Source organism: Myxocyprinus asiaticus, chromosome 31, assembly GCF_019703515.2.
Source record: "Myxocyprinus asiaticus isolate MX2 ecotype Aquarium Trade chromosome 31, UBuf_Myxa_2, whole genome shotgun sequence".
In the NCBI taxonomy this organism is placed as follows: domain Eukaryota; kingdom Metazoa; phylum Chordata; class Actinopteri; order Cypriniformes; family Catostomidae; genus Myxocyprinus; species Myxocyprinus asiaticus.
The window spans coordinates 6,523,094-6,550,349 of NC_059374.1; the positions used below are offsets into that span (position 1 = coordinate 6,523,094).

The 27,256-nt window shown below is 38.5% G+C and overlaps 1 protein-coding gene across 2 annotated transcripts; it reads left to right on the plus strand.

The window, feature by feature from the left end:
• The first annotated feature begins 409 nt into the window (after nt 1-409).
• LOC127421934 (guided entry of tail-anchored proteins factor 1) lies at nt 410-15,073 on the plus strand. 2 transcript variants are annotated; one of them, XM_051665169.1, is made up of 5 exons: nt 410-529; nt 1,133-1,298; nt 7,196-7,263; nt 7,343-7,457; nt 13,743-15,073. In XM_051665169.1, exons 1-5 carry the CDS (start codon nt 440-442, stop codon nt 13,841-13,843), a joined length of 540 nt encoding a protein of 179 aa, XP_051521129.1. In that variant the 5' UTR covers nt 410-439; the 3' UTR covers nt 13,844-15,073. The 2 variants fall into 2 exon arrangements, with proteins under 2 accessions (XP_051521129.1, XP_051521130.1); XM_051665170.1 differs by having other exon boundaries at nt 13,906-15,073.
• Nucleotides 15,074-27,256: the final 12,183 nt, after the last annotated feature.

Here is a 27,256-nt window from a genome sequence, read left to right on the forward strand (position 1 = left end):
CTTCTCAACGCTGATTGGCTAAACGTCTTAGTAACAACATTTCAAAACAAAACAAAATACCTCTGTGGATGGTTTGAGATGTCAATCAAAGGTTTGCTTTTGTATAGACTTTAGGCGCCACTTAATGCACATTTGTATTTCCCATAAGCACGCAAATATATATTTAGTTGTAATTGCATGGTCACAATGGATTACTTAAACATTCGAATACATAAGAAGACACACGGCTCTTTAGACAGAGAGAAAAAAACATTTTTGTATATAAACAATCCCTTTGACATATGAATGCACGGCAAATATTTATTTAGAGAAGAGCATTTCTTAAATTATAAGTGTATATTAAATGTATTATGATGTGGACACTATTAAACATTATCAACATTATACAGTGTGTGTGTATTATTGGGGGTGGACCGAGGATCACACTTATGAACAGAAAATGGCGGCGGGGTTTAACTGGTTTCTGGTTCTGAGCTCTGTGTTTCTGTGCAATCTGGTCAAATCATTTCTGCCGTCTATTTCTTCATTTGTAAGTACTGATTCAGGAGTCTATAAGGAACGCATGTGTGCACATATGTTTTTATACGTATAGGATCCTTATGTGACAGCCAAAATGGGTGTGATTTAGCATATGTGCTAGTCCTCAAACGGAACTTCTTACATCACAGTCACAGTAAACAAAAACTGCTGTGAAAACCAGCATTTACAGCACAGATACAGCAACTAACTGTAGTTTACAATATATAAATCAGCTAATAGTACCAAATAAATGTTTAATGTGGGGTATGTATATTTTTACTATACAAAATACAATGCCATTCCCTTGCAAAAAGTACTGTGCAGTGATGGTATTCAGAAGGAAACTCATATTTGTGAGACATGGCTCTGGTTACAGTTGTGTCTAGACTATTTGAAATGTGAATGAGGATTTAGAGTATGGTTAATCAAAATAGTTTGCCAAATAGATCTGGAATATCTATATAATTATTATATTTTTTTTTTCATTATTGTTAGATTAATTGAAAAAGGTTTGTATAATTTTGCATCATATAGATCCTTCACTCTGTTACAGTGAATCTTAGTACAGTGCATTGTAAGCTATCTAAAAGATCTTGTGTGATTGCTTTCACAGCTGTCAAAGATCTTTCAGAAAGATGCTGATCAAGAGATGGAGATGCGGACGGAGATCCAGATCATGAGGATGGAGCTGTCCACCATCAGCATGATGGACGAGTTCGCCAGATATGCTAGACTGGAGCGCAAGATCAACAAGATGACTGATCAACTTAAGACTCTAGGTAATATGCGTGATCTAGTTTTGCTGAGATGGGGGTTATGCATTACAAGTCTACATACAAAAAAGGGTGGCCAATATAGCGACGATCGGAAAAATATATTTCTTTTACCTGGCCAGCCTGCATGTTATTTACACAAGAAGTCCAGAGAACAACATTGGCCCTGTTTACACAAAGATTAGTGCAAGGTGAAAACAAGGCCAATATGTTTCTTAATTAGTGTAGAAAAACATAAAATAGCAATCTTGATTTGCTGAGGTAGTTTGTGCAATAGCGTTGGTCCACTTTACAGTAAACCCAGAAAACCAAAAGTTAATTAACTATTAGGGATGCACGATATATTGACAACCGATATATTATTGGCAGAAAACCGGGAAAATCAAAATATTATTATCTCACCGATTGTGGAATTACCGCCAATGTTTTTGCAGATAATTTGTTACGATTTATTTGTTTGTGGTTGAGAATCTCTCTGCCTGTGGCTTCTTTCCTTCAGGCAGTCTCAGGCAGCAGTGTACTCGTGCGCAAGTTGTTGATGTTTATTTTGATTACATTACATAAGTTATAAAGTGGAACTGTCACAGATGAGTGACGTAATACGTGTCTGGAAAGGGCACGCATATGTACACAAAGCGTGCACATACAGTTGTGCTCAAAATTTTGGATACCCTGGCAGAAATTGTGAAATTTTGGCATGATTTGGAAAATATGACTGATCATGCAAAAAAAACTGTCTTTTATTTAAGGATAGTGATCATATGAAGCCATTTATCATCACATAGTTGTTTGGCTCCTTTTTAAATCTTAATGATAACAGAAATCACCAAAATGGCCCTGATCAAAAGTTTACATACCCTTGAATGTTTGGCCTTGTTGCAGGCACACAAGGTGACACACACAGGCTTAAATGGCAATTAAAGGTTAATTTCCCACACCTGTGGCTTTTTAAATTGCAATTAGTGCCTGTTTATAAATAGTCAATGAGTTTGTTAGCTCTCATGTGGATGCACTGAGCAGGCTAGATACTGAGCCGTGGGGAGCAGAAAAGAACTGTCAGAAGACCTGCATAACAAGGTAATGGAACTTTATAAAGATGGAAAAGGATATAAAAAGATATCCAAAGCCTTGAAAATGCCAGTCAGTACTGTTCAGTCACTTATTAATAAGTGGGAAATTTGGGGATCTCTTGATACCAAGCCAAAGTCTGGTAGACCAAGAAAGATTTCAGTCACAACTGCCAGAAGAATTGTTCGGGATACAAAGAAAAACCCACAGGTAACCTCAGGAAAAATACAGGCTGCTCTGGAAAAAGACGGTGTGGTTGTTTCAAGGAGCACAATAAGATGATACTTGAACAAAAATGAGCTGCATGGTCGAGTTGCCAGAAAGAAGCCTTTACTGTGCCAATGCCACAAAAAAGCCCAGTTACAATATGCCCGACAACACCTTGACATGCCTCACAGCTTCTGGCACACTGTAATTTGGAGTGACGAGATCAAAATAGAGGTTTATGGTCACAACCATAAGCGCTATGTTTGGAAAAGGGTCAACAAGGCCTATAGTGAAAAGAATACCATCCCCACTGTGAAGCATGGTGGTGGCTCACTGATGTTTTGGGGGGTGTGAGCTCTAAAGGCACAGGGAATCTTGTGAAAATTGATGGCAAGATGAATGCAGCATGTTATCAGAAAATACTGGCAAACAATTTGCATTCTTCTGCATGAAAGCTGCACATGGGACGCTCTTGGACTTTCCAGCATGACAGTGACCCTAAGCACAAGGCCATGTTGACCCTCCAGTGGTTACAGCAGAAAAAGGTGAAGGTTCTGGAGTGGCCATCACAGTCTCCTGACCTTAATATCATCGAGCCACTCTGGGGAGATCTCAAACATGTGTTTCATGCAAGATGACCTGGAGGCATTTTGCCAAGATGAATGGGCAGCTATACCACCTGCAAGAATTTGGGGCCTTATAGACAACTATTACAAAAGACTGCATGCTCTCATTGATGCTAAAGGGGGCAATACACAGTATTAAGAACTAAGGGTATGCAGACTTTTGAACAGGGGTCGTTTCATTTTTTTCTTTTTTGCCATGTTTTGTTTTATGATTGTGCCATTCTGTTATAACCTACAGTTGAATATGAATCCCATAAGAAAAAAAAGAAATGTGTTTTGCCTGCTCACTCATGTTTTCTTTCTGTATACACCGATCAGCCACAACATTAAAATCACCTGCCTAATATTGTGTAGGTCCCCCTCGTGCCGCCATAACAGTGCCAACCCACATCTCAGAATAGCATTTCCATCCTCAGAAATGCCGCTCACTCTGTTTTTTTGTTTTTGGCACCATTTGGAGTAAATTCTAGAGACTGTTGTGCGTGAAAATCCCAGGAGATCAGCAGTTACAGAAATACTCAAACCAGCCCGTCTGGCACCAACAATCATGCCACAGTTGAAATCACTGAGATCACATTTTTTCCCTATTCTGATGGTTGATGTGAAAACATTTTTTTATTAACAATTTTTATTGATTACAGTCACAGATTAAATAAACATGACAGAAAATACAGAATCAGATTATATGAATTTAAAACCCTTCCCTCATCTGTGGTCTGATAATAAATTAATAATGACACATAAATAAGCAATAAATCAACAAAGTATTTAGAAAAAAAAACAAAACAAAGAATGCACACACACATTTACACATTACCCCCCCCCCCACAAGTGCCCTCCAAAAAGTCAAAATAACTGCCCCATTTTTTTATTAAATAAACCCATGTTGCCCAGCCTTCTATATGTCATCTCCTCAAATGCCACCACCCTGCCCATCTCTGTGCACCACTCCCAAAACGTGGGCGGTCCAGCCGACTTCCATCCCCTAAGGATGACCTGTCTTCCGATTATAACACCAGCCAGGACCCAATTCTTTATGTACCCATCACCTATATTAATGACCGTCCCATCGCCTAGAATACAGAGTCTGGGGAAAAATTTAATTTGAATGCCAAATACATCACACATTTGAACCCTAAACCAAAATTCTTGGATCTTAACACAGCACCAAAAAACATGGGTTGTGTCCCCATCTTCTGATTGGCATCGCCAGCAGGTGGATGTGTCTTTAAGACCAAGCCTAAACAATCTAGAGGGGGTACAATAGAATCGATGTAAAATCTTAAATTGCATCAGATGCACCCTTGCATCTCTAGATGCAGACTTGACGTTTTTTAGAATCCTAACCCACACTCCTTCCTCCAATACCAAGTTGAATTCTTTCTCCCATAATCTCTTGAGAGAAGTTGAAGCTCCGTTCCCCAGACTCTGAATTAACAGGGAGTAATACACTGATGCCTCATGACCTTTTCCAAAAGCAGTAATCACCACTCCCAGAGTATTTGCCACTTTAGGGGGGTGTATGCTACTCCCAAAAATAGTACAGAGCAGGTGGTGCAGCTGTAAATACCTAAAGAACTGGGATCTGGGAATCCTAAAATGTTGAACCATATTTTCAAAGGATCTCAACATTCCACTCTCATATAAGTCACCGAGCATATTACCCGCCCTCACAATCCACTCTGACCAGCAGAAAGGAGACCTGAGTCATATGCTCAAGGCAACATTTAAATAAATGTCCAAATTAAACACTCTGGACACTTTTGTCCATAGCACGTGCAAATGTGAGATAACGGGGTGTAACTTAACTTCTCCGGTTAGTTTAATAGAAAGGCATTGCAATGGCAAAATAGGGGCTAGAACTTCCTGTTCAGTACAAAACCAGGGAAGGGCTCTCTCAGGTGGAAGTGACTAATGAGCCAAATGTCTGAGACCAAATGCATAATAATAAAACAAAATCCTGGGTAGGCCTAGCCCACCTTTGTCAGTCGGCCTATGTAATTTATTGAAATGTAATCTGGGACACTTACCATTCCAAATGAAGGACTTCACTATGCTTTCAAATTGCTTGAAATAAGAGAGGGAGACATCTACAGGGAGAGATTGTAGCAGGTAGTTGAATTTTGGAATACAATTAATTTTAATAATATTAACCTTCACAATCAGAGATAAATGTAATGAAACCCACCTGCCCACATCGCTCAAAAACCTTTTTATTAAGGAGTCAAAATTAACTCAAACTAAATCAGACAAATTTGCTGGGAATAAAATTCCCAAATACTTAATGCCCTGTTTGGGCCACTGGAATGCACCCGGCTGAAAAGCTGTTACTGGGAAGTAACGCTGTCAGAGTCAAAGCTTCGGATTTAGACCATTTGACTCTGTATCCTGAGAACTTAGAAGAGGAATTAATAATTCTGTGGAGGCAAGGCATAGATCTAGTGGGGTCGGAGACCAATAATAAAATATAATAGCAAAAGCAAAAGCTTTACATCCTGCCACCACCCCTGGAAAATCATCTTCCTTTCTTACCGTGGCTGCTAATGGTTCCAGGGCAAGACAGAACAATAAGGTTGATGTGAATATTAACTGAAGCTCCTGACCCATATCTGAATGATTTTAGGCACTGCACTGCTGCCACATGATTGGCTGATTAGATAATCAAATAAATGATTGTTGGTTCCAGATGGGCTGGTTTGAGTATTTCTGTAACTGCTGATCTCATGGGATTTTTACGCACAACAGGAGTGAAAGTTTAATTGCGTTGCTTGTTTGCAGAGATCGCTCTTTTTATATAGGGGTAACAACATTTGCATGTCAAATTAACAAGTTGAAATTCAGCAAAAATGTGACAGTGCGCTGCTCTCTGCTCACTCACTCTAGTCTAAAGTTGATACGTGTCCAGTGAGCTGCTGCGAGAGAAGCAGTAGCACTGATCAGTCGCGCTGAATCTAATATAACGATAGAAAGCAGGGGAAACAATTGCACAATCCACCTCCAAATTTCATACCCAGTTTGTAATAAGTGTGAAACATGTCTAGGCTATATCACAAATATAGCCAGCTATTTTTTCGTTATTCACATTTTAGTCAGGCTGCTTGTCCGATCGGACAAGCAAAATTCTCTTTCACTTGCACCTTTAAAAATCTACTTGTCTTGCCCAGTACTTATTTTTCTGGTATGTGTCGAAGTCATTTGCAGAATCAAAAAATTATCTACAAGGTCTCAAAACTGGAAAAGCATTGTACCTGATACTTAATTTATTGCACAAGGGTTCTAGCTGCCTTTGTAGCAGTCTTCTATAAGTACATGTGAAATCAATGGGTGATTTGATTCCTCATCAATTGGTTGCTTGTCTAAGAATACATCCAACTAAGATTTTTGAGGCATCAACAAATATACAGTGGCCCCAAAAAATCTGGACTCCTAAGAATGTATCATTGCATTAAATAATGAGATATCAAAACAATTGGCATTTATTATGAAAGAAAATTAGCACAACCACACTTTTCAAGCAAAACATTTAGTTTTTTTTAGGTTTGAACTGATATAACAATAAATACAATGTTCAAAATGAAAAAGTAGTTAAACACTTTTGTTATCAAATGTTAGTGGAACATGTCCATTGTTAAAGTGGTGGACTATACCTGTGGTAACTCTGCTAGAACTTGAACTGTGTGAATTTGAGGGGAACTGACTTTGTACATCCACTAAAAATCTTCCACCAGCTGCTTGAAAATCATTGCAAAAATGGCTCAGAAAAGTGAAGTTGGTTCTGAGAAAAGTTAGTTTGCATTTGTTTGCAAATGCCACTTGGCTTGATATTTTGTTATCTAAAACAATGACATTCATACACTTGTTAATATGACTTAGGTGGCCAAATACTTTTTGAGGCCACTGTAAAAGATACCTTTCAGTAACTACAGGTTTAAATTGAGTTTTTGGCCTTTAAATGTGATTGTATACTTTGTTTTTTTGTTGTTGTTGTTGTTGTTTTTACAGTCAAATCAAGAACTGCACATCAGGCAAAAATTAAGTGGATAGTGAATATTGTATTTTACATTCTTCAGGTGGGTGAAAGAAATTTGTAATTTGTTTATCTATTAGTTTTCTTTTGTGAGATTAAGATAAATTGCTTTCTATTTGTAGGGGGCTCTTATGATCTCGCTCATATTAAAGTATTATGCAGAGCCAGTCACTGTGGTGCCCAGTAAATGGATTGCTCCACTGGAGAGACTAGTTGCCTTCCCATCTGGAGTTGCAGGTAAGTCCACTTTGGAGAAACAGTGGATAAATGATTGATTATGTAATACTTCATGTCGTAGTAAAAATATTTAATGCATCGTATGAAAAGAAGTTTGAAGTGTTAAGGCCTATTCACACCAAATCCATAAAGAGTTTGCAAGATGAACTGCCAACGAAAGGTCAATTCTCACAAGACCGAAAAAAAAAAAAAAGAAAATAAATTCCACCCCGTACAGTAGTTCTACAAACATTTATTCTGTTGCATGGAGTTCTATGCATTCAGATTTCAATGGATGAGATTAATATTTTTAATGCAATTTGGCATAACTGTTTCATTATGTTCTTTTATAGTTTTAGATGCATTTGAAGGAATACAGAATCTGTGTTTTTGTGCGAGTGAGTAAAGAGCGCTGTTGCATACTTCCCGTGTCTTCTGTCTTTATATTTATTCATGTATTTTGAGAGAAGTATATTCCAAATGAACTCCCAAACCCAGCTTCTCTTTTTTTTAAATGCATGGACAAAATAACAAGGTACAGTGATATACAGTTGAAGTCAGAAGTTTACATACACTTAGGTTGAAGTCATTAAAACTAATTTTTTTAACCACTCCACAGATTTCATATTAGCAAAGAAAAGTTTTGGCATGTCATTTAGGACATCTACTTTGTGCATGACATGAGTAATTTTTCCAACAATTGTTTAAAGACAGATTATTTCACTTTTAATTGACTATATCACAATTCCAGTGGGTCAGAAGTTTACATAAAAAGTTAACTGTGCCTTTAAGCAGCTTGGAAAATTCCATAAAATTATGTCAAGCCTTTAGGCAATTGGCTAATAGGCTACTTGGCTAATTGGAGTCAATTGGAGATGTACCTGTGGATGTATTTTAAGGCCTACCTTCAAACTCAGTGCCTCTTTGCTTGACATCATGGGAAAATCAGAAGAAATCAGCCAAGACCTCATAAAACAAATTTATGGACCTCCACAAGTCTGGTTCATCCTTGAAAGCAATTTCCAAATGCCAAAAGGTACCACGTTCATCTGTACAAACAATAGTATGCAAATATAAACACCATGGGACCACACAGCCATCATACCCCTCCTAGAGATGAACGTAGTTTGGTGCAAAAAGTACAAATCAATCCCAGAACACCAGCAAAGGACCTTGTGAAGATGCTGGAGGAAACAGGTAGACAAGTATGTATATCCACAGTAAAATGAGTCCTATATCGGCTTAACCTGAAAGGATGCTTAGCAAGGAAAAATCCACTGCTCCAAAACAGCCATAAAAAAGCCAGACTACAGTTTGCAAGTGCACATGGGGACAAAGATCTTACTTTTTGGAGAAATGTCCTCTGGTCTGATGAAACAAAAATTTAACTGTTTGGCCATAATGACCATCGTTATGTTTGGAGGAAAAAGGGTGAGGCTTGCAAGCTGAAGAACACCATCCCAACCATGAAGCATGGGGGTGGCAGCATCATGTTGTGGGGTTGCTTTGCTGCAGGAGGGACTGGTGCACTTCACAAAATAGATGGCATCATGAGGAAGGAAAATTATGTGGATATATTCAAGCAACATCTCAAGACATCAGCCAGGAAGTTAAAGCTCGGTCGCAAATGGGTCTTCCAAATGGACAATGACCCCAAGCATACCTCAGGTTGTGGCAAAATGGCTTAAGGACAACAAAGTCAAGGTATTGGAGTGGCCATCACAAAGCCCTGACCTCAATCCGAAAGAAATTTGTTGGAAGAACTGAAAAAGCGAGTGCGAGCAAGGATGCCTACAAACCTGAATCAGTTACACCAGTTCTGTCTGGAGGAATGGGCCAAAATTCAAGCAACTTATTGTGAGAAGCTTGTGGAAGGCTACCCAAAACGTTTGACCCAAGTTAAACAATTTAAAGGCAATGCTGCCAAATACTAAGAAAGTGTATGTAAACATCTTACCCACTGGGAATGTGATGAAAGAAATAAAAGCTGAAATAAATCATTTTCTCTACTATTATTCTGATATTTCACATTCTTAAAATAGTGATCCTAAATGACCTAAGACAGGGAATGTTTTCTAAGATTAAATGTCAGGAATTGTGAAAAACTGAGTTTAAAGTATTTGGCTAAGGTGTATGTAAACTTCTGACTTCAACTGTACACTCACTGATCACCTTATTAGGAAAAACGTTACACCTACATATTCATGCGATTATCTAATCAGCCAGTCGTGTGGCAGCAGTGCATTGCATAAAATCATAGAGATATGGGTCATGAGCGTCAGTTAATGTTCACATCAATCATCAGAATGGATATAAAAATGTGATCTCAGTGATTTCAACCGTTGCATGTTTGTTGATGCCAGATGGGCTGGTTTGAATATTTCTGTAACTGCTGACCTACTGGGATTTTCACACACAACTCAGAATGGTGCTAAAAACAAAAAAACATCCAGTGAGCGGCAGTTCTGCGGACGGAAATGCCTTGTTGATGAGAGAGATCAACGGAGAATGGCCAGACTGGTTCGAGCTGACAGAAAGGCTATGGTTACTCATAACCACTCTGTACAAATCTAGTGAGTAGAATAGCATCTACGAGCTTAGTCCAAACAAACTGACGAACCTCATGGCTGTTTTTAATGCCTCAAGAATATAACAGGTACAGTAATACAAATATTAAATTATGTAAGTTAAGACAAAACACCAGGTATATTATATAATATGAGGTATCGGTACATTACATAAGTATTCTAAAAAAGAACATTTGTTTACGGCTTCTATATTTATTTATATTTATTATATTTATTTATTTATTGCATATTTGCATTGAATTGAGAATTTTTTGTGCATGAGGATAATAAAATAGCACAGCACCTGTGTTTACCAGTTGATTAGTGCCACCAACACACTGGATTGTTCAGCAGCAGCAGTGACTCTGGAAAAATTACAAAAAGCTCTTATCTCATTGGTCAGTCATTTTTTCATCGCAGTCCAAAGAAGAAAAAAAATCGGACCGCTGTCCGTAAGAAAAACTTTGGATTGTCGGTGGATGATTTGTTGGACCCGGTGTGAATAGGGCCATGGGAATCCATTGTTCATATTAAAAATCTCGTTCAGAACTACATTCGCACTGACACACACAAGTTGCACATAAAGGCCCTGGTATACTTCATATGAGTTTGAAGAACAAACAGGTGTGACGTCATTTCAAACTAAATCTGGAAGGTGTTTTTGAGTTCATTTTGGTGGTTCGTAATAGCTCGCAAGCACAAACTTTCAGGAAAACTTTGTACTGTCTGCTAAACACCTTACTGCCATTGGTCTACGTCATCAGTAGGTGCGACCTGGAGCTTCACCTGCTTTGAGGCCGACAGCTAATTCCAGTTACATTGGTAAGTCAGTTAAGATTAGTCAACATGAACGCATTGGCGTGCAGAGTTATCAGAGAGATGGTGCAAACGTACCTACATTTGTACGATTATTCGCATAGAGAAATTTTCCAAGAACATGTCATGTAATTTTTTATTTTTTTAATTAGTCTACGAAAAGAATCAAATCTACTGAAATACTCTTAAGTGCCCATTCACTATGTTGTTTGAAATGCTGCTTCACTCATGTTCCAACTGCACCCGAAGGCCATTCACACATCTGCCCAAAGTAAGATATGCCTCTTTTCATCATATTTTGTCTGTATTCTGCCCATTAACATTCTTTTATATACCCATCTTTGCGAAGTATCAGTGTCATTATAAATTACAACAACAGAGTGTAACCGGAGCATATTATGGCGTGTTAGTGCATTAGCGCCATGAATGAGAATGCCGCCCAAGAAAATGACATTCATCTTGTGTTTTGCACTTCAGATGAGAAGCATATGGGCCCTTTTCACAGACCCGTTATGACGCTTTTCCACCTTCTTTAACACCGTAAATGTAGCAAACTTTTTTATATTTCCAATTTTAAAAACATTTAGTGTAAATTTATAACATTGTACTTTGTATTATATTACCCTGGAATACGTTTAAAAAAAATCAGTTACCACAGCTGCGACGAGGCTTCTAACACAGCTGCTGAGGGAGTGACAGAAAATTTGACCTGTTTCTCTCTTCTTACTATAGTTATCCAGCACTTTATATTTGTATCTTCTTTTACAAAGCTGTGAAATCGTAATCGTTGATTATTTCTTTTGCTGTGGTCCCCCATTCACTGGCATTAAAATTTAGCCAACTATGACAAGTTCCACTTCGCGGACGTTTGAAGGGGTCCATTATATCTGGAGCATGCAAGTGCATGCAAGTCCTGCAGGCTTCGCGGTATTTACAGGAGAGCGCAGAGTGGGATCACTAGCGCTACTCAATCATTTTTGACCCAAGAAAATCCCTGAAAAAACATTTCCAAAGAACGGGACAACTCCCAAACAGGTCAAGAAAATGGAGCTTGTTATGAAAACAGGTGCAAAATCTGTGGTGTAGGTTCACAAAAGTCAACACAGAGCAGAAAAATGTGATTTGTGTCGCACAACGATATATTTCTGTTGGATTTTTTTAATTTTTTTTTATTAAACTTATGCATTATTTCCTTTGTTGCATTGCTTTTGGAAGATCTTGAGTGTCTTGAGGAAATTTTATAATAATATATTGGTCAACAACATAGGACACTGAAATGTGGCAAAATGTTAAATTTAGCATTATGGTAAGAATGATTTTAAACCAAGTTGAGTTTTTTTTTTATTTTTTTTTTTTTATTATTGCTTGGACTATTGTAAAGTTCCAAATAAAGAGAAAATTGCATAAGAGGAAGTATTAATTCACTGACTAAATTATCCAAAAATAGGCAGTACAATATGGTTATTTCATATATTAACCAATTTTTATTGATTTTTCCAAAAACAATTACTATTTCGTGATTTATATTATTATCGGGATATAAAAACACTTATATCGTGATAAGATTTTGGTCATATCCGCCACCCCTATAAACAGCTTCTTTTACTGATTTCATGGGGGCTCTACTCATAGAATGAGGCATGAAGTCATCAATCACGTTTTAATGTTGCATTTGTGCTTCCTCATCTTTAAATGCTCGATTCGCCTTCCCCAGCAACGTGGCCAGTGTCTGAATATTCGAAAACAGTATAACGTTGTTCAGCTATTTAAAACATATGTTTCGTTCTTAGTGCAGAACAATAGCAAACTTCACCATGAATATACCGGGGCCTTAAGCGTCACGTGCTTTTCTGCGCCCATATTAAAAGGTTACATCATTCACACTGTATGCATAAGCAGAAAAAAATCTGCATAGCGTAATCTTAGTTTTACTGCACATTGTGTGCTGAACGCAGATTTAGAGTGTATTTTCAACATACTTTTATGAAGCAATTTAAAGGGATAGTTGACCCAAAATTGACTTTTTCTCTGGAACACGAACAAAGATTTGAAGTAGGTATGAGGTGTTTTTGTCTATACATTGTTAGTCAATAGGATCCAAAACTTAAGTTCCAAAAAGACTATAAAGGCAGCATAGGAGCAATCCATATGACCCAAGTGGTTTAATCCATGTCTTTTGAAACGATAAGATCGCTTTGGGTAAGAAACAAACCAAAATTTTACATTAAAATTTAGAGAAGCTCATTCACAAACTTCCTCGTGTTTGATGCTGTACACAAACCGGACACAGTTTTGCCAGGTTCGCTGTTTTCATGTATAATACCGGCATAGAGTACCTTGCATCCATGTGCAGTCTCAGAGAATCACCGTCTTGAAGCCTGCACTGTTTTCTAATCAAGCTGGATGATTTACAGTGAATAAGGATTAAAAATGTTGGTCTGTTTCTCACCCAAACGATTGTTTCACTTCAGAAGACATGGATTAAACCACTTGAGTTGTATGGATTACCTTTATGCTGCCTTAATGTTCTTTTTGGCACTTGAAAGATGCCATTGACTTATGTTGTATGAACAAAAACAGATCATGCATCCTTCAAAATGTCTGTTCTGCAGAAGAAAGAAAGTCATATGAGTTTGAGACAACTCGTATGTGGTGAACTAGAGGGTTAGTAAATAATGAGAGAATTATAATTTTTTTGGGTGAACTATTCCTTTAAAATAATGGAATAAACTATTGGGGGGTTGGTTCCATTCCTTGCAGATTAATTACTTTTGGATTTAAATCCAATCCTCTTCTTATTGAAATTATATTTCATGACGATCAAGTTTAATTGTTTTAAATCTCCCATTTCATAATTTATGGCTGTTATTGAAGGAAAAACTTAATGTAGCAAACTAAACAAACCACTTTATTTTCTATACAGAATTGCAGCTTTTACACAGAAGAAACACTGCGAGTGTGAAAATACAACGTGAACTTGCTCTTGCAGTTACACCGCTACTTGACTCATGCGTGTGGCAGTGAACAGGCCTTACTGTCACACTATGCTAAATTTCTAAATCTTTTCTTTACTGCTTTTATCTCAGGTGGTGTTGGAATCACATGCTGGCTAGTTGTCTGTAACAGGGTGGTCGCCATTGGTTTACATGCTGTCAGTTGAACTCTGTATTAGTGTTATATCAGCATGAATGTGCTGTAACTGTTTTACTTTCCCAATGTTGTTCCAAGTTCCATGTACTTACTTAAAGCCACAGTCTGTGATGTGTACTATCCCTTTGACAATTATGAATGGCCCTTTAACATGCTATTTTCAAATCTGCTCAAGCGCTGGTAAGTGTGTTACAAATGACAAAAATATACAAATGACATTTTAAATGTGATTATGCATGTTATTAACTCTTGTCCTCACATCTGGTTCAAATTTTGTTTAATATAATGAAGTTTTCAAAATGTATAAAGGGTCTGCCTTTATCTAAATTGGCATCATTAAATGTTTTATGGGCAGGTTTAAAGTATACACATAACTATGATATTCCTAACTAGGAACTGCAGACGTGTAAAAATCACAAAACGCTGGTGTTATGAGCTTCATTTTGCTGTTCACAACTTCAAATTAGATCATTATTTTTCTCTACTTATTGTACCATATTGTATCTTTGTAAATGTTTTGGTAGTTTGTTTGGTTTGTTTGTTGTATGATAGTTTATTCAATCATTTATAATAACTTTGTCCCTGAATCTAAGCAGGCAAAAAAAACTAATTAGTTACCCTTGTAATATGCATACTGTATCTCAAGACTTTAAACCAAATGTATATACACGGGCTGCTTTGTGTTACATATTGCAATGCCACAGTTCTAGAATACATTTATTATTTTATTTATTGTATTTAATTTGTATTATTATTGTTATTATTATTATTATTGCATTAAAACAATCATGTTAGTTTTAGTTAAGCCTGTGAGCCAACTTACCATTCATGTTTGGCTTTTCTGGTATTTTTCCAGTAAGTCTATTTGTAAACAGTAAGAACAGTAATGTAGTTGGACCAACATGTTAATAATATATTTTTTTTTTTTTTTTTTTTTATATTAACAAAAAATAACATTGAATTAACAGAAAGATGAAACACAAAATGGCAATCAAGAACCTTCCTTTCTTTAGTTGGATGTATTTCCCTTACCAATGAGCATCCTGTTTAAGAAAAGATCATGGTAGCAAAGAAGTGAAGGATTAAAACCTTATAATAACCTCATGGATATTTCTTTACATTTTAATTATATATGGTTTATAAAAAAAACTATTTCTGTGTTTGCTCTTATTTGCATGTGTATGATACCAGTGTTAGGGAAGATACTGTGAAAAAGTAACTTATAATTAGTAGCTTAAACTACAGTCAAGCTTCTCTTTTAAAAAAGTATTTAGCTACTTTACTAACAAAAGGTAGCTAACTGCATTGAAGCTTTTTAAAGAAGAAAATACAGTGTGTGCATAATTATTAGGCAAGTTGGTATTCTTATATTTTATATAAGATTAAGCATATTTTCCAATTCCAAACCATATCAATCTGAATAGTTACTAAGCAGAATTATTTTCTAGTGCTATTTAATTCTTGATGAGGGAGGGTGTGGCTTAAAGTGACTAACACCCTGTTTTTAGATGTGCATAATTATTAGGCAGCTTTCTTACTACAGATAAAATGGCTCAAAAAAAAGGAGATCTAACTGACACAAAACATCAAAAATTATGAGAAGCCTATCAGAAGGATGCAACACTCTTGAAATTTCCATCCTATTGAGGTGTGACCACAAAACAATAAAATACTTTGTTAATAATAGTAAGGAGAGCCGCAAAAATGTGTTGAGAAGAAAAAAGCACAAATTATCTACAAAAGATATAAATGTGAAACCATAGAAACCCTTTAGCTTCCAGCACCTACCAATTTCCAGAGCTGTAATGGTGGAGTCTTTGCTAAGGGGAGGAAGGCTGAAACACATCCTCAAATTAATAAGAATCACAAGCTGAAGAATCAAGATTGGGCCAGGAAATACCTGAAGACTTTTTCAATGGTTTTATGGACAGATATGTTGAGAGTGGCTCTTGACAGACCAGACGTGTGGAAACTGGATCACTAATGAACATATGATTTGGGTTCGCGTCAGGTGCCAGCAGTGTTGGGGAGAGGTAATGATGTGTGTTGCTATCATTAATGATGAGCTTGTTGGACCTTTTTGGGTTGCAGATGGACAGAAAATCAACTCTAAAAACTACTGAAAGGGGGTTGGGGGGTACAAAATTGTGTAACTTGGGGGGTCCAGTGGTGTTTCATTAAAACTAGAATAAAAAAATTTAAAAAAGACTTTAAAAAAAATGTTTGCGGTGACAATGTGACATTGTCCATTATCAGTCACTGTTTTCATGAAAAATCCAAACATATATTTTTTTACGTCTGCAAATGTTATACATGCACGAGTTTTTCACGTACTGTTTTCTGAAGGAACTTAAAATTACAGATTGTGACTGAGTGAAACTGGATCTTCATTTTCACCTCACAATAATGGTAACATAAAATTCTTCTTTAATATATGATTGTTGGTACACCTAATTATAAACATTAAATCATCTCTTATCTTAGAACTAAACTTTCTAGCGGTTAATTAATATGAGTCTTTTTGCCGGTATTTATCTAACACTACATGTTAGCTCACGATCAAACAGTTGTAAAGTTATTACATGGATGCTACTGTATGTGAAGAAATATATTTGTCTATTTATTATGCTTTGCACATAACGAGTGGCCCTTCCTCAAGATCTTTAAATATGTATGCCATGCTGATAAATGATAACGACAACAGAGAAAACAATTCTACAGTATATGGCATAGTTAATTGTATATACATGAGCTACGTCTTATTTATAGCTATACCATACACAGGGTTGGGGATTAACGGAATACATGTAATATTGTAATGTATTTAAAATATGAGTAACACCACACCGGACGTGAGCGGGGCATCGCATCAGAAGCAATAGAACCCCATTATAATCAATGATGCAGGCTACACTGAAAGTGTCCATTACAGTAAAGAAAGGGTGTCCAGTTCCATCTTGTTGCTGCTACTGCCAACAACTCAAATAAATGATTTAGAACGTTCGTTTCGATGCGTCCAGTGTAGACAGCCTCAAGCCGTTGCGTGACGTTGGGTGTAGACAGGCTGTAACTGTTTTCCACTACAGTTACAATTTAAATAATTGGCTATCAAAATACAGTTACTGATTACTGTTTACTGAGGAGACTACTTTCATTTTATTGTCATTTGTTTAATTTGATATTTAATCTATTCAGTTGGAAAACATTTTATTTAAATTATGTGATTTGATAAGCGTTTGAACAGATGGAAAACATGATGTATTAACAGAGACCTTCTATACTGATATAACAACCTCAGCATTTTTACCATAGGAGAGAGCGTAACCAGTGTTGCCAACCAGTTTAATGGAAAGTAGCTAAAGCCTGCTCGAAAAGTCGCTAATTAGCATATTCGTTACGTCATCATTTTGCATTTTGCATAGTGTCCGCCCTTTACATGTGTTTGCTTCTCTGTGCTTACCGTACATACTGTCACTATTAATTCCCTATATCTATCAATCACTCAGAGAGAAAGTTAGAAGCGACAGAAACTTTCTTATCTTTTCTCTCACACAGCGCTCAGCCAAAACAAACCACTAGTGCATATTTACAAAAATTCATTATTTTATTGTCCAAGTAACTGTCTGAATTCATAGAGTTAAGAAACCGGAATGAACAACTTTCTAAAAATCTCTTGTGATTAAGTGCATGAAAAGAATACAAATAAACGGTCAAATTAAACTCTTTAAATTTAAAACAAAAGGGAGCAAACAGTACAGATTCGTGATTGGTCCTTGACAACGCTGTTTGCACATGCACAGCTCATTCACATCTATGTCAGCTGTCCTGCAGTCAACTGATTGTGCTGCTCCGCCTTCTCGCCTGCTCAGCTCTCTCTCTCTGTCAGTCTCACTGAACAGAGTAGATGCAGAGAGAGGTGTGCCTCCGAGTCTGGGCAGGAAAGCAAGACCACGCTCTCACGGGGCAGTATTGGCGACTTTCTTCTACAGAAGGTAGCTAAGGGTTGTCCAAAAAGTCACTAGATTTGTCGCTAGGTGCTTTTTTGAACAAAAGTCGCTAAAGAGGTCTGAAAAGTCACTAAATCTAGCGACAAAGTCGCTAAGTTGGCAATACTGAGCGTAACAGTCAACTAGCTTGTTACAACAGTAAGTCACCATTTGCGGAACCGTAAACTGACACCTACCTGTCGCAAAATCGTCTGTGACTTCCCTTATAAAACAGAAAATTTATAGTAAACTCCACACAGAGTTCACTCCAAAAGGATTGTTTTGTGTAAAACATGTTGAAGATTGACAGGTGGTCAGTTCATTAAATGATTAATTGTTTTCTTACAAAAGCAGTTTATTCAGTGTCGGGAAGCATCTCCTCCATAGACATCCATTCAAAAAGAACAGCCTCTTGTCTCCTCACCAGTGTACTGCCCATAGAATGTCTATGGGACCGCTGTGTTATGCTATTCTATGCTAACCTTGTAGGCTCCCCTTCAGATGGGCTCTGGTAAAAGATTTAGAGTAAAAAAGGGACTTAAATTTTGATCTGTTTCTCACCCACAACTATCATATCACTTCTGAAGATATAGATTTAACCACTGAAGTCATATGGTTCTTTTATGTGATTATTAGAGCTGCAAAGGTCTGGCCACCATTCACTTGCATTGTAAGATATTCTTCTAAACATCTTTGTTTGTGTTCTGCTGAAGAAAGAAAGTCTTACACATCTGGGATGGCATGAGGGTGCTTAAATGATTATATAATTTTCATTTTTGGGTGAACTGTTCCTTTAAGTCCTCTGCTTTTTCTGCTTTCTCTGCTTCCCCTGGGAGACATTATCAGGAACTATGGAATTAGTTTTCACTGTTATGCCGACGATACTCTTATATATTCTCGAGACCTGATTAAATTTCCCAATTCTCCAAGTTAGCAAAGTGTATCAATGATATCAAAGACTGGATGGCTAGAAATTTCCTTCTGCTCAATTCTGACAAAACAGAGGTACTAATTATTGGACCAAAAACCTCTAAACAAAAGATGCAAGAATATTATTTGTCTCTTGATGGATGTATTGTTGCATCATCTTCTACAGTTAAGAATTTGGGTGTTATTTTTGATAGCAATCTGTCCTGTTTGTAGAACAGCATTCTTCTACCTCAGAAATATTGCTAAGTTACAACACATGATCTCTGTTTCTGATGCCGAAAAGCTAATTCATGTGTTCATGACCTCAAGGCTAGATTTTTCTAATGCTACTGGGAAATACTGCAGGTTCCATAAATAAACTTCAGTTGGTTCAAAATTCAGCAGCTAGACTGCAGACGAGAACCAAGAAATATGATCATAGGAGGCGGAGGAGCCATTTCCGTCCACCAGGGGGTGGAGGAGCCGCTGCCGGCCGCCAGGAAGAGGAGGAGCCCGCTGCTGTCCGCCAGGGGCAGAGGAGCAGCTGAGGACCGGGTGGGCGGCGTGCCCGTGGGAGCCGAAGAAGAATGTTGTCTGTCTCTTCTCTCTCTCTCTCTCTCTTTCTCCCTCCCTCTTGTGCTCTCTCCTTCTCTCACTTCCCCACCCTTTCCTTCCGCTAGAGCGGTGCCTGAGTACCAGACGCGGGGAAAACCATCCAACGCTGGGTCGACTGGAAGGACCGCAGTTCCTCTCCAGAGTGGGAGGGAGTAAGTATCCCGGGGACCTATCTGGCCTGAATCGGGCGATGGGGGAGTGTGGCAGACCAGGTAGGGCAGAGTGAGGATGGAGAGGAGCAAGGCCGAGGTGTGCACCTGGGGTGAATGATCTCACCCAGCTGTGAGTGATAAATGCGTGAGTAGGCGGGGGACAAAGCCTGGAGCAGAGCTGCAGTCGAGATGCAGAGAGAGAGACACATTGAAACTGTGTTTGTTTATGTCACTATGTTTTCAGTTTGATGTGGTGTCTGATTAAAGTTCATTGAATGTGCATCCGGCTCCAGCTTCCTCCTTTCCCGACTGTTAAGTGTCTCAATTTCTTTTTAAATTCTGATTATTACTTACAAAGCTTTGAATGGTCTAGCTCCTCAGTACTTAAGCAACCTTCTATTGCTCTTTAATCCATAACATTCACTATTGTTGGGCGCTTTGTTCAGGTGCGGTTTTGGTTATTAGCAATTATTAATAATTATCAAAGATGGGAAATGCGTGTCACCATGCGGGAGTCAGATGTGTGAACGGCGATCTCTGCGCACTTTACTAGTTTTTAATACTTTTTGTGACTTAAACTGGTGAGATTCGATACACCCTGCTACATAACAGTTCTAAGAAGTCAACATGTTAAAGAATTCAAAATCTTCGGGCTCTGGAGGCATTAAAAGACACTTATGTTCTCAAGCTGATACCTCTGACAGGACCGCAGACCAGGGACTCAATTAGGACGGTGCGTCAAATTCAACGGCAACTGTCCAGCATGTCTGTAATGCTGGCGAAGGTCGTAGCAGACCTGGAGGATCTTGCTGTAATACTTCGATCGATTACGGCAATGGAGGCGAAATTCTCTGAGTTAGTTACAAGAATCGGGGACGTCGAGAAACGGATTGATTATCTGGAGTCATCGGAGAGGGAATTAGCTGCTAATCCGCTAGCGACCAAAGTAGATTTGGAACGCGTTTGGGAAAAGTTGGAAGACCTTGAAAATCATAATTGGCGAAACATGAGGAAGGCCAAGATATGGTGAAATTCTTAGACAAACTCTTTCCAAGTCTGCTCGACATAACAGGCCATAAGCTGGAAATCGAGCAAGCTCACAGGGTCCCGGCTTGTAGATCCGCGGAGGGAGACAGGCCCCGATCAATTCTGGCCAAATTTCTGAGATCATCTGATAAAGATCTCGTGTTACGCGAGGCGAGGAGGAAAGGAAGGCTTTCTTGGAAGAACCACAACATTTTCTTGTTCCCAGACTTTGCAAATTCAACAAGAGAGAAACATGATCGATTCAAGGAATGCAAGAAACTCTTACATCAATGGAAGGTCGCTTTTGCACTGATATTTCCGGCCAAATTGAGAATAGATACTAAGAATGGCCGCAAAATATTTACATGCCCACAACAAGCGAGGTCTTTCATAAAATCAATGGACTGAGGAAGTCATTGTGTGTTTCTCATGTTGCCCCCAAGTGAGCTTGACTCACTGAACATACACTTGACCGTCCAAGGAAATGGGGCACCTGTTTTGTTTCTTTTTGTGCTGGTTCTGCCTAGTGGCTGGAGTTTGTTTTGTGGAATATCACTCCTTCGGACAGTTGTGGATGAATCTGCACGTGCCTTGTGTTTATGCCCACTATTGGCTGGAGTTTGTTTTGTGGAGTATTTTTTGCAGGACATTGGAAGGATTTGGTCATCTACTGCACTCATGAAACAGCCGGCTCACTGAACATTTGTTTGACTGTCCGAGGAAACTGAACGTTTATTTATTTATTTTTTATGTTCTTTTTATGTTATTTTTTTTGTGCTGGCTCCGCTAGTGGCTGGAGCTTGTTTTGTGGAGGAACACACCTTTGGGACAGTTTTCTGAATGAATCTACACGTTCTTTGTGTTTATTCTGCCTATTGGCTGGAGTTTGTTTTATAGATTATTTTCTGCTATGTAATTCTGTATAGAAACATTGGACTTGAGCAATCCGACAGCAAAGTTGTCGCGAGGACTCTTGTAGGCGTGCATGGACTGTTTGAGTTTAGAGAGATGGACGCTGGTTGGCGCTGTCATGCGCGGGGTCTTTATAATTTTATTTTTGACACACAATCTATTTTTTCTATCTATGTCAAAATGTCCAATGTTAATATGAGTGGATTATCTCTCTCCACGTGGAATGTGAATGGGTTAAGACACCCCATAAAAAAGGAAGGTTATTTCTTTTCTTAAATGAAAGAAATTTGATATAGTGTTTCTTCAAGAAACGCATCTTTCAGGGGGAGTACTGTGACGGCATGCGAAGGGCAGACATGTGAGAGACAGCTCTGCGCATTTTGCTATTTTTTAAAATTATTTTCATGGTATAATCCGGTGAAATTCGATACACCCAGTTACACATTTACTGTTTGAGGTAAACATAGCAAAGAAGTCAAAATCCTCGGGCACTGGAGACATTAAAAGACACTTACGGGTTCAAGATGAAAGCCCAGACAGGCCTGTGGGCCGGGGACTCGACTTGGATGGCACGGCGGGAGAAGGAATCCAGTGTCAACTGTCCAACATGTCGGTGATGTTGACGAAGGTACTTGCAGACTTGGAGGACCCCGCTGTAATATGTCAATCGATTACGGCGATGGAAAAAAATTCTCTGAGCTAGTAACAAGAGTGACAGATGTTGAAAAACGAATCGATTATTTGGAGTCATCAGAGAGGGAATTAGCCGCTAATCCGCCCGCGACCAAAGTTGATTTGGAACGTGTTCTTGAAAAGCTTGAAGATCTTGAGAATAGAAGCCGCAGGAATAACATTCAAATTGTTGGAATTCCTGAGCATGAGGAGGGCAGAGATATGGTGAAATTCCTAGATGAGCTTTTCCAGAGTCTGCTTGACATAACGGGCCACGAGCTGGAGATCAAGCGAGCTCACAGAGTCCCAGCTCACAGATCTGCTGAGGGAGGAAGGCCCCGATCGATTCTGGCAAATTTTTGAGATCATCCGATAAAGATCTCATGTTGCGCCAGGCGAGGAGCAAAGGGAAGCTTTCTTGAAAGAATGTAAATATTTTCTTGTTCCTGGACTTTGTGAACTCGAAAAGAGAGAAACGCGATCGGTTTAGGGAATGCAAGAAACTCTTACATCAGCGGAAGATCACTTTTACTCTGATGTTTCCAGCCAGACTGAGAATAAACACCAAGGAAGGCAGCAAAGTATTTACATGTCCCAATCAGGCAATGTCTTTTATGGAAACAATGGGTGAGTAACCATTGGGTGTTTTTCTTGTGAGTTTATTGACTCACTGTACATACTCTGGCTTTGGGAGGAAGCTGGGCGGCATTTTTGTTTCCTTTTGCGTTGGCTCCACTGAGCTGCTAAATTTGTTTTGTTTTGTGGATTAACACTTTTCCTTAAAGAAACGTTTGCATTGATGGAAGATCACTTTTACAATGAACGGATTACCGCAAAATATCTACATGCCCACACAAAGGATGTCTTTTATAAAGTTGGCGGACTGTGTAAATCATGGGATATACTTTTATGCGGCCTCCAAGTGAATTGACTCTTGACTATCCGAGGAACCGGGATGCGTGTTTAGTTTCCTTTTGTGCTGGTTCCGCCTAGCGGTTGGAGCTTGTTTTGTTAAATAACATTACTTCGGGACAGTTATGGATGAATCTGTCAGTTCCTTGTGCTTATGCCTCCTGTTGGCTGGAGTATGATTTGTGGAGTATTTTCATGGGACATTGGAATGATTATGTCATCTGCTGCACTCATCAGCTGGCTCACTGAAGAGTCGTTTGTCTGACCGAGGAAACTGAATGGCTTTATATTGGCTGGAATTTGTTTTGTGAAGGAACACACCTTTGAGACAGTTCTGTGAATGAGTCTACACATTCTTTGTGTTTATTCTGCCTATTGGCTGGGGTTTGTTTTACAAAATATTTGATGTTATATAATTTTACCTTACAAATTTGTGAGGCAAAATTGAGCAATCCGATGGCAAAGTTGTCGCAGGGGCTCCCGTAGGTGTACATGGACTCTTTGAGTTTAAAGGGATTGACGCCGGTTGGCGCTTTCGTGCGTGGGGTTAATGCACACGTTTTTCTTTGTCTGTTTGTTTTGTTCGGGGGGAAGTTTGGGGTTTTATTGTTGCATTGATGTTGAAATGTGGTCTTCATAATTTTGTTTTTGGCATACAATTTATTTTTTCTATTATATCAAAATGTCGAATGTTGGTATAAGTGTACTATCTCTCTCCACGTGGAATGTGAATGGGTTGGGGCACCCCATAAAAAGAAGGAAGGTTATTTCTTTTCTTATACGTAAGAAACATGATATAGTGTTTCTTCAAGAAACACATCTTTCCCTGCAGGAAGCTGAACATTTTGGGAAGATATGGGGTGGACGTGTTTTCTTTAGTGCTGGCACAAGTAAGAGCAAGGGAGTCATTATATTGGTAAATAAACATTTACAATTCAAATTTCTCAAACAGTTTAATGATAAATTAGGAAGAGTCATTATTGTTTTAGCAGAAATTCGGGGCAAAGTCTGATTTTGGCTAATATTTATGCACCTAACGCTGATGATCAGGGCTTTTTTATAGATCTTGAAGGGATGTTGCAAGCTGCTGGCACCCCTCATGATATAATTTTGGGGGGCTTTAATCTTTTGATGGACTCAGTCCTTGATCATAGTGAAGCAAAAGTGTGTCAGCCCCCTAGAGCAACATTGATGCTTCACAGGATGTGTAAAAATCTTGGTCTTACAGATATTTGGAGACTTTTGAACCCATCTGGTAGAGACTATACATTTTTTTCATCAGTCCATAAGATTTATTATAGAATAGATTTTTTTTCCCCAAATCCCTCATTTCATCTGTTGTTGATTGCTCAATTGGAAACATTTTAGTCTCGGATCACGCCCTGGTGAGTTTAGAGATGTTGCCACATATAGAGAAAAAGAAATCATATAGTTGCCGCCTTAATGTATCCTTTTGCAAAATCTTGATTTCCAACAAATGTTAAAGACTGAAATCAGTGTTTATATGGAGACCAACTGGTCCTCGGTATCCTCTGTGGGCGTGGCTTGGGAGGCACTTAAGGCGGTTCTTAGGGGTTGGATCATACAGTATGCCTCATTCATCAAAAAATCCAATGCATGAGAACTTGTGGAGTTGGAAGGAAATATTAAAAGTGCAGAGGCAGAGCTGAAGCGCAGTTTGTCGTCAAATGGCTTCAGAGAATTGACCCGATTGAAATACAGATATAATATTATAATATTACAGATACAAAATACACTATTTTGTCGCAGAAAGTGGAGTTTTGGTTATTCAGGGCGAGACAGTCATACTTTGAATCAGGGGACAAAGCAGGGAAGCTTTTGGCTAGATATATAAAGAAGAGAGAGTCTTTTTCTACCATTCCCTCAGTGAAATCTGCTGGTGGTGAAATTTTTACCTCAGCCATTGATATTAATAATGCCTTTAAAGAATTCTATCTTGATCTTTATAGTTCCACGTCTTCGTTTACTGATGAAGATATGAGAAACTTTGTGGAACCATTAGATATTCCTAAACTGAAGACTGAGCAAAAAAATGCTCTTGATTCTGAGATAAACTTGGAGGAGCTTGATGAGGTAATTAAGTCCCTACCTACTGGCAAGGCTCCGGGGCCAGATGGTTTTGCTGCAGAATTTTTTAGATCCTATGCTATAGAACTGGCTCCACTTTTGTTAGAAGTTTATATGGAATCATTAAAGAAGGGAAAGCTTCCTCCAACCATGACACAAGCCCGGAGCAGTCTCATTCTTAAAAAGGACAAAAATCCAAGCGAGTGTAAAAGTTACCGTCCAATCTCCCTGATCCAACTAGATGTAAAAATTGTATACAAATTTTTGGCTAACCGATTAAGTAAGGTTATGACATATCTTATACATATAGATCAGGTGGGTTTTATTCGGGGCCGTAGCTCTTCTGATAACATCAGGCGTCTCATCAATATCATGTGGTCAGTAGTGAGCGATCAGTCTCCGGTCACTGCCATCTCACTTGATGCCGAAAAGGCATTTGATATGGTAGAATGGGATTATCTTTTTAAGATTTTGGAAATGTATGGGTTCGGGAGTACATTTATTGGTTGGATTAAGTTACTTTATAAACACCCCGTAGCAGCAGTTCAAACAAATGGATTAATTTCAGATTATTTTACTCTGAATAGGGGCACTTGGCAGGATTGCCCTCTTTCCCCATTATTGTTCTGACTTGCCCTGGAACCATTAGCAGCCACGATAAAAAAGGAGGATGATTTTCCAGGGGTGACAGCGGGAGGTGTGGCGCATAAACTTCTGCTTTACGCAGATGATATTTTATTATTCGTCTCCAACCCCACTAGATCTATGCCTTGTATAGAATTATTAATTCCTTTTCCAAGTTCTCAGGATACAAAGTCAATTGGTCTAAATCCGAAGCTTTGGCGCTGACAGCGTACTGTCCAGTAATGGCCTTCCAGCCGGGCACCTTCCAGTGGCCCAAACAGGGCATTAAGTATTTGGGAATTTTATTCCTAGCAAATTTGTCTGATTTAGTCAGAGTTCATTTTGATCCCTTAATAAAAAGGTTTTTGAATCATGTGGACAGGTGGGCTTCATTACACAGGAAGGTTAATTAAAATTAAGTGTAATTAAAATTAATTGTATTCCAAAATTCAACTACCTGTGACAATCTCTCCCTATAGATGTCCCCCTCTCTTATTTCAAGCAATTTGATAGCATAGCGAAGTCCTTCATTTGGAATGGTAAGCGTGCCAGGTTAAACTTCAATAAGTTACTTAGGCCGATTGACAATGGTGGGTCAGGCCTACCCAAGATTTTGTTTTATTATTATGCGTTCGGTCTCAGACATTTGGCTCATTGGTCGCTTCCACCTGAGAGAGCCCCTCCCTGGTTTTGTATTGAAAAGAAGCTCTTGCCCCTATCTTGCCTTTGCATAGCCTTTTGATCAAATTAATCAGAGAAGTTAACCCCGTTATTTTGCATTTACACTCGATATGGACAAAAGTGTCCAGAGTGTTTAGTTCGGATATTTATTTAAACGTAGCCTCGAGCATATGGCAGAACCCTAAACTATGCATTAATAAGTCCCCTTTCTGTTGGTCAGGTTGGATTGTGAGGGGGGTTAATACGCTCAGTGACCTATATGAGAGTGGAGTATTGAGACCTTTTGAAAATTTGGTAAAAAATTTTTGGAATTCCGATCTCAGTTCTTTAGGTATTTACAGCTGCGCCATCTGCTCTGTACTATTTTTGGGAGTAGTATACTCCCCCCTAAAGCGGCAGACACTCTGGAAGTGGTGATTACTGCTTTTGGAAAAGGTCATGAGGCATCAGTGTATTATTCCCTGTTAATTCAGAATCTGGGGGATGGAGCTTCAACTTCTCTCAAAAGATTATGGGAGAAAGATTTAAACTTGGTATTGGAGGAGGGAGTGTGGGCTAGGATTCTAAAAAACATCAAGTCTACATCTAGAGGTGCAAGGGTATGTCTGATGCAATTTAAGATTTTACATCGATTCTATCGGACCCCCTCTAGATTGTATAGACTTGGTCTCAAAGACACACCCACCTGCAGTCTATGCCAATAATAAGAC

What these genes read in the sequence shown, in the direction of transcription:
- LOC127421934 (XM_051665169.1), top strand. Translation starts at nt 440, where the DNA reads ATGGCGGCGGGGTTTAACTGGTTTCTGGTTCTGAGCTCTGTGTTTCTG. An exon ending in TGATCAACTTAAGACTCTAG is followed by an intron (nt 1,299 to 7,195) that starts GTAATATGCGTG and finishes TTGTTTTTACAG; the next exon opens with TCAAATCAAGAACTGCACAT. An exon ending in TTGTATTTTACATTCTTCAG is followed by an intron (nt 7,264 to 7,342) that starts GTGGGTGAAAGA and finishes TTCTATTTGTAG; the next exon opens with GGGGCTCTTATGATCTCGCT.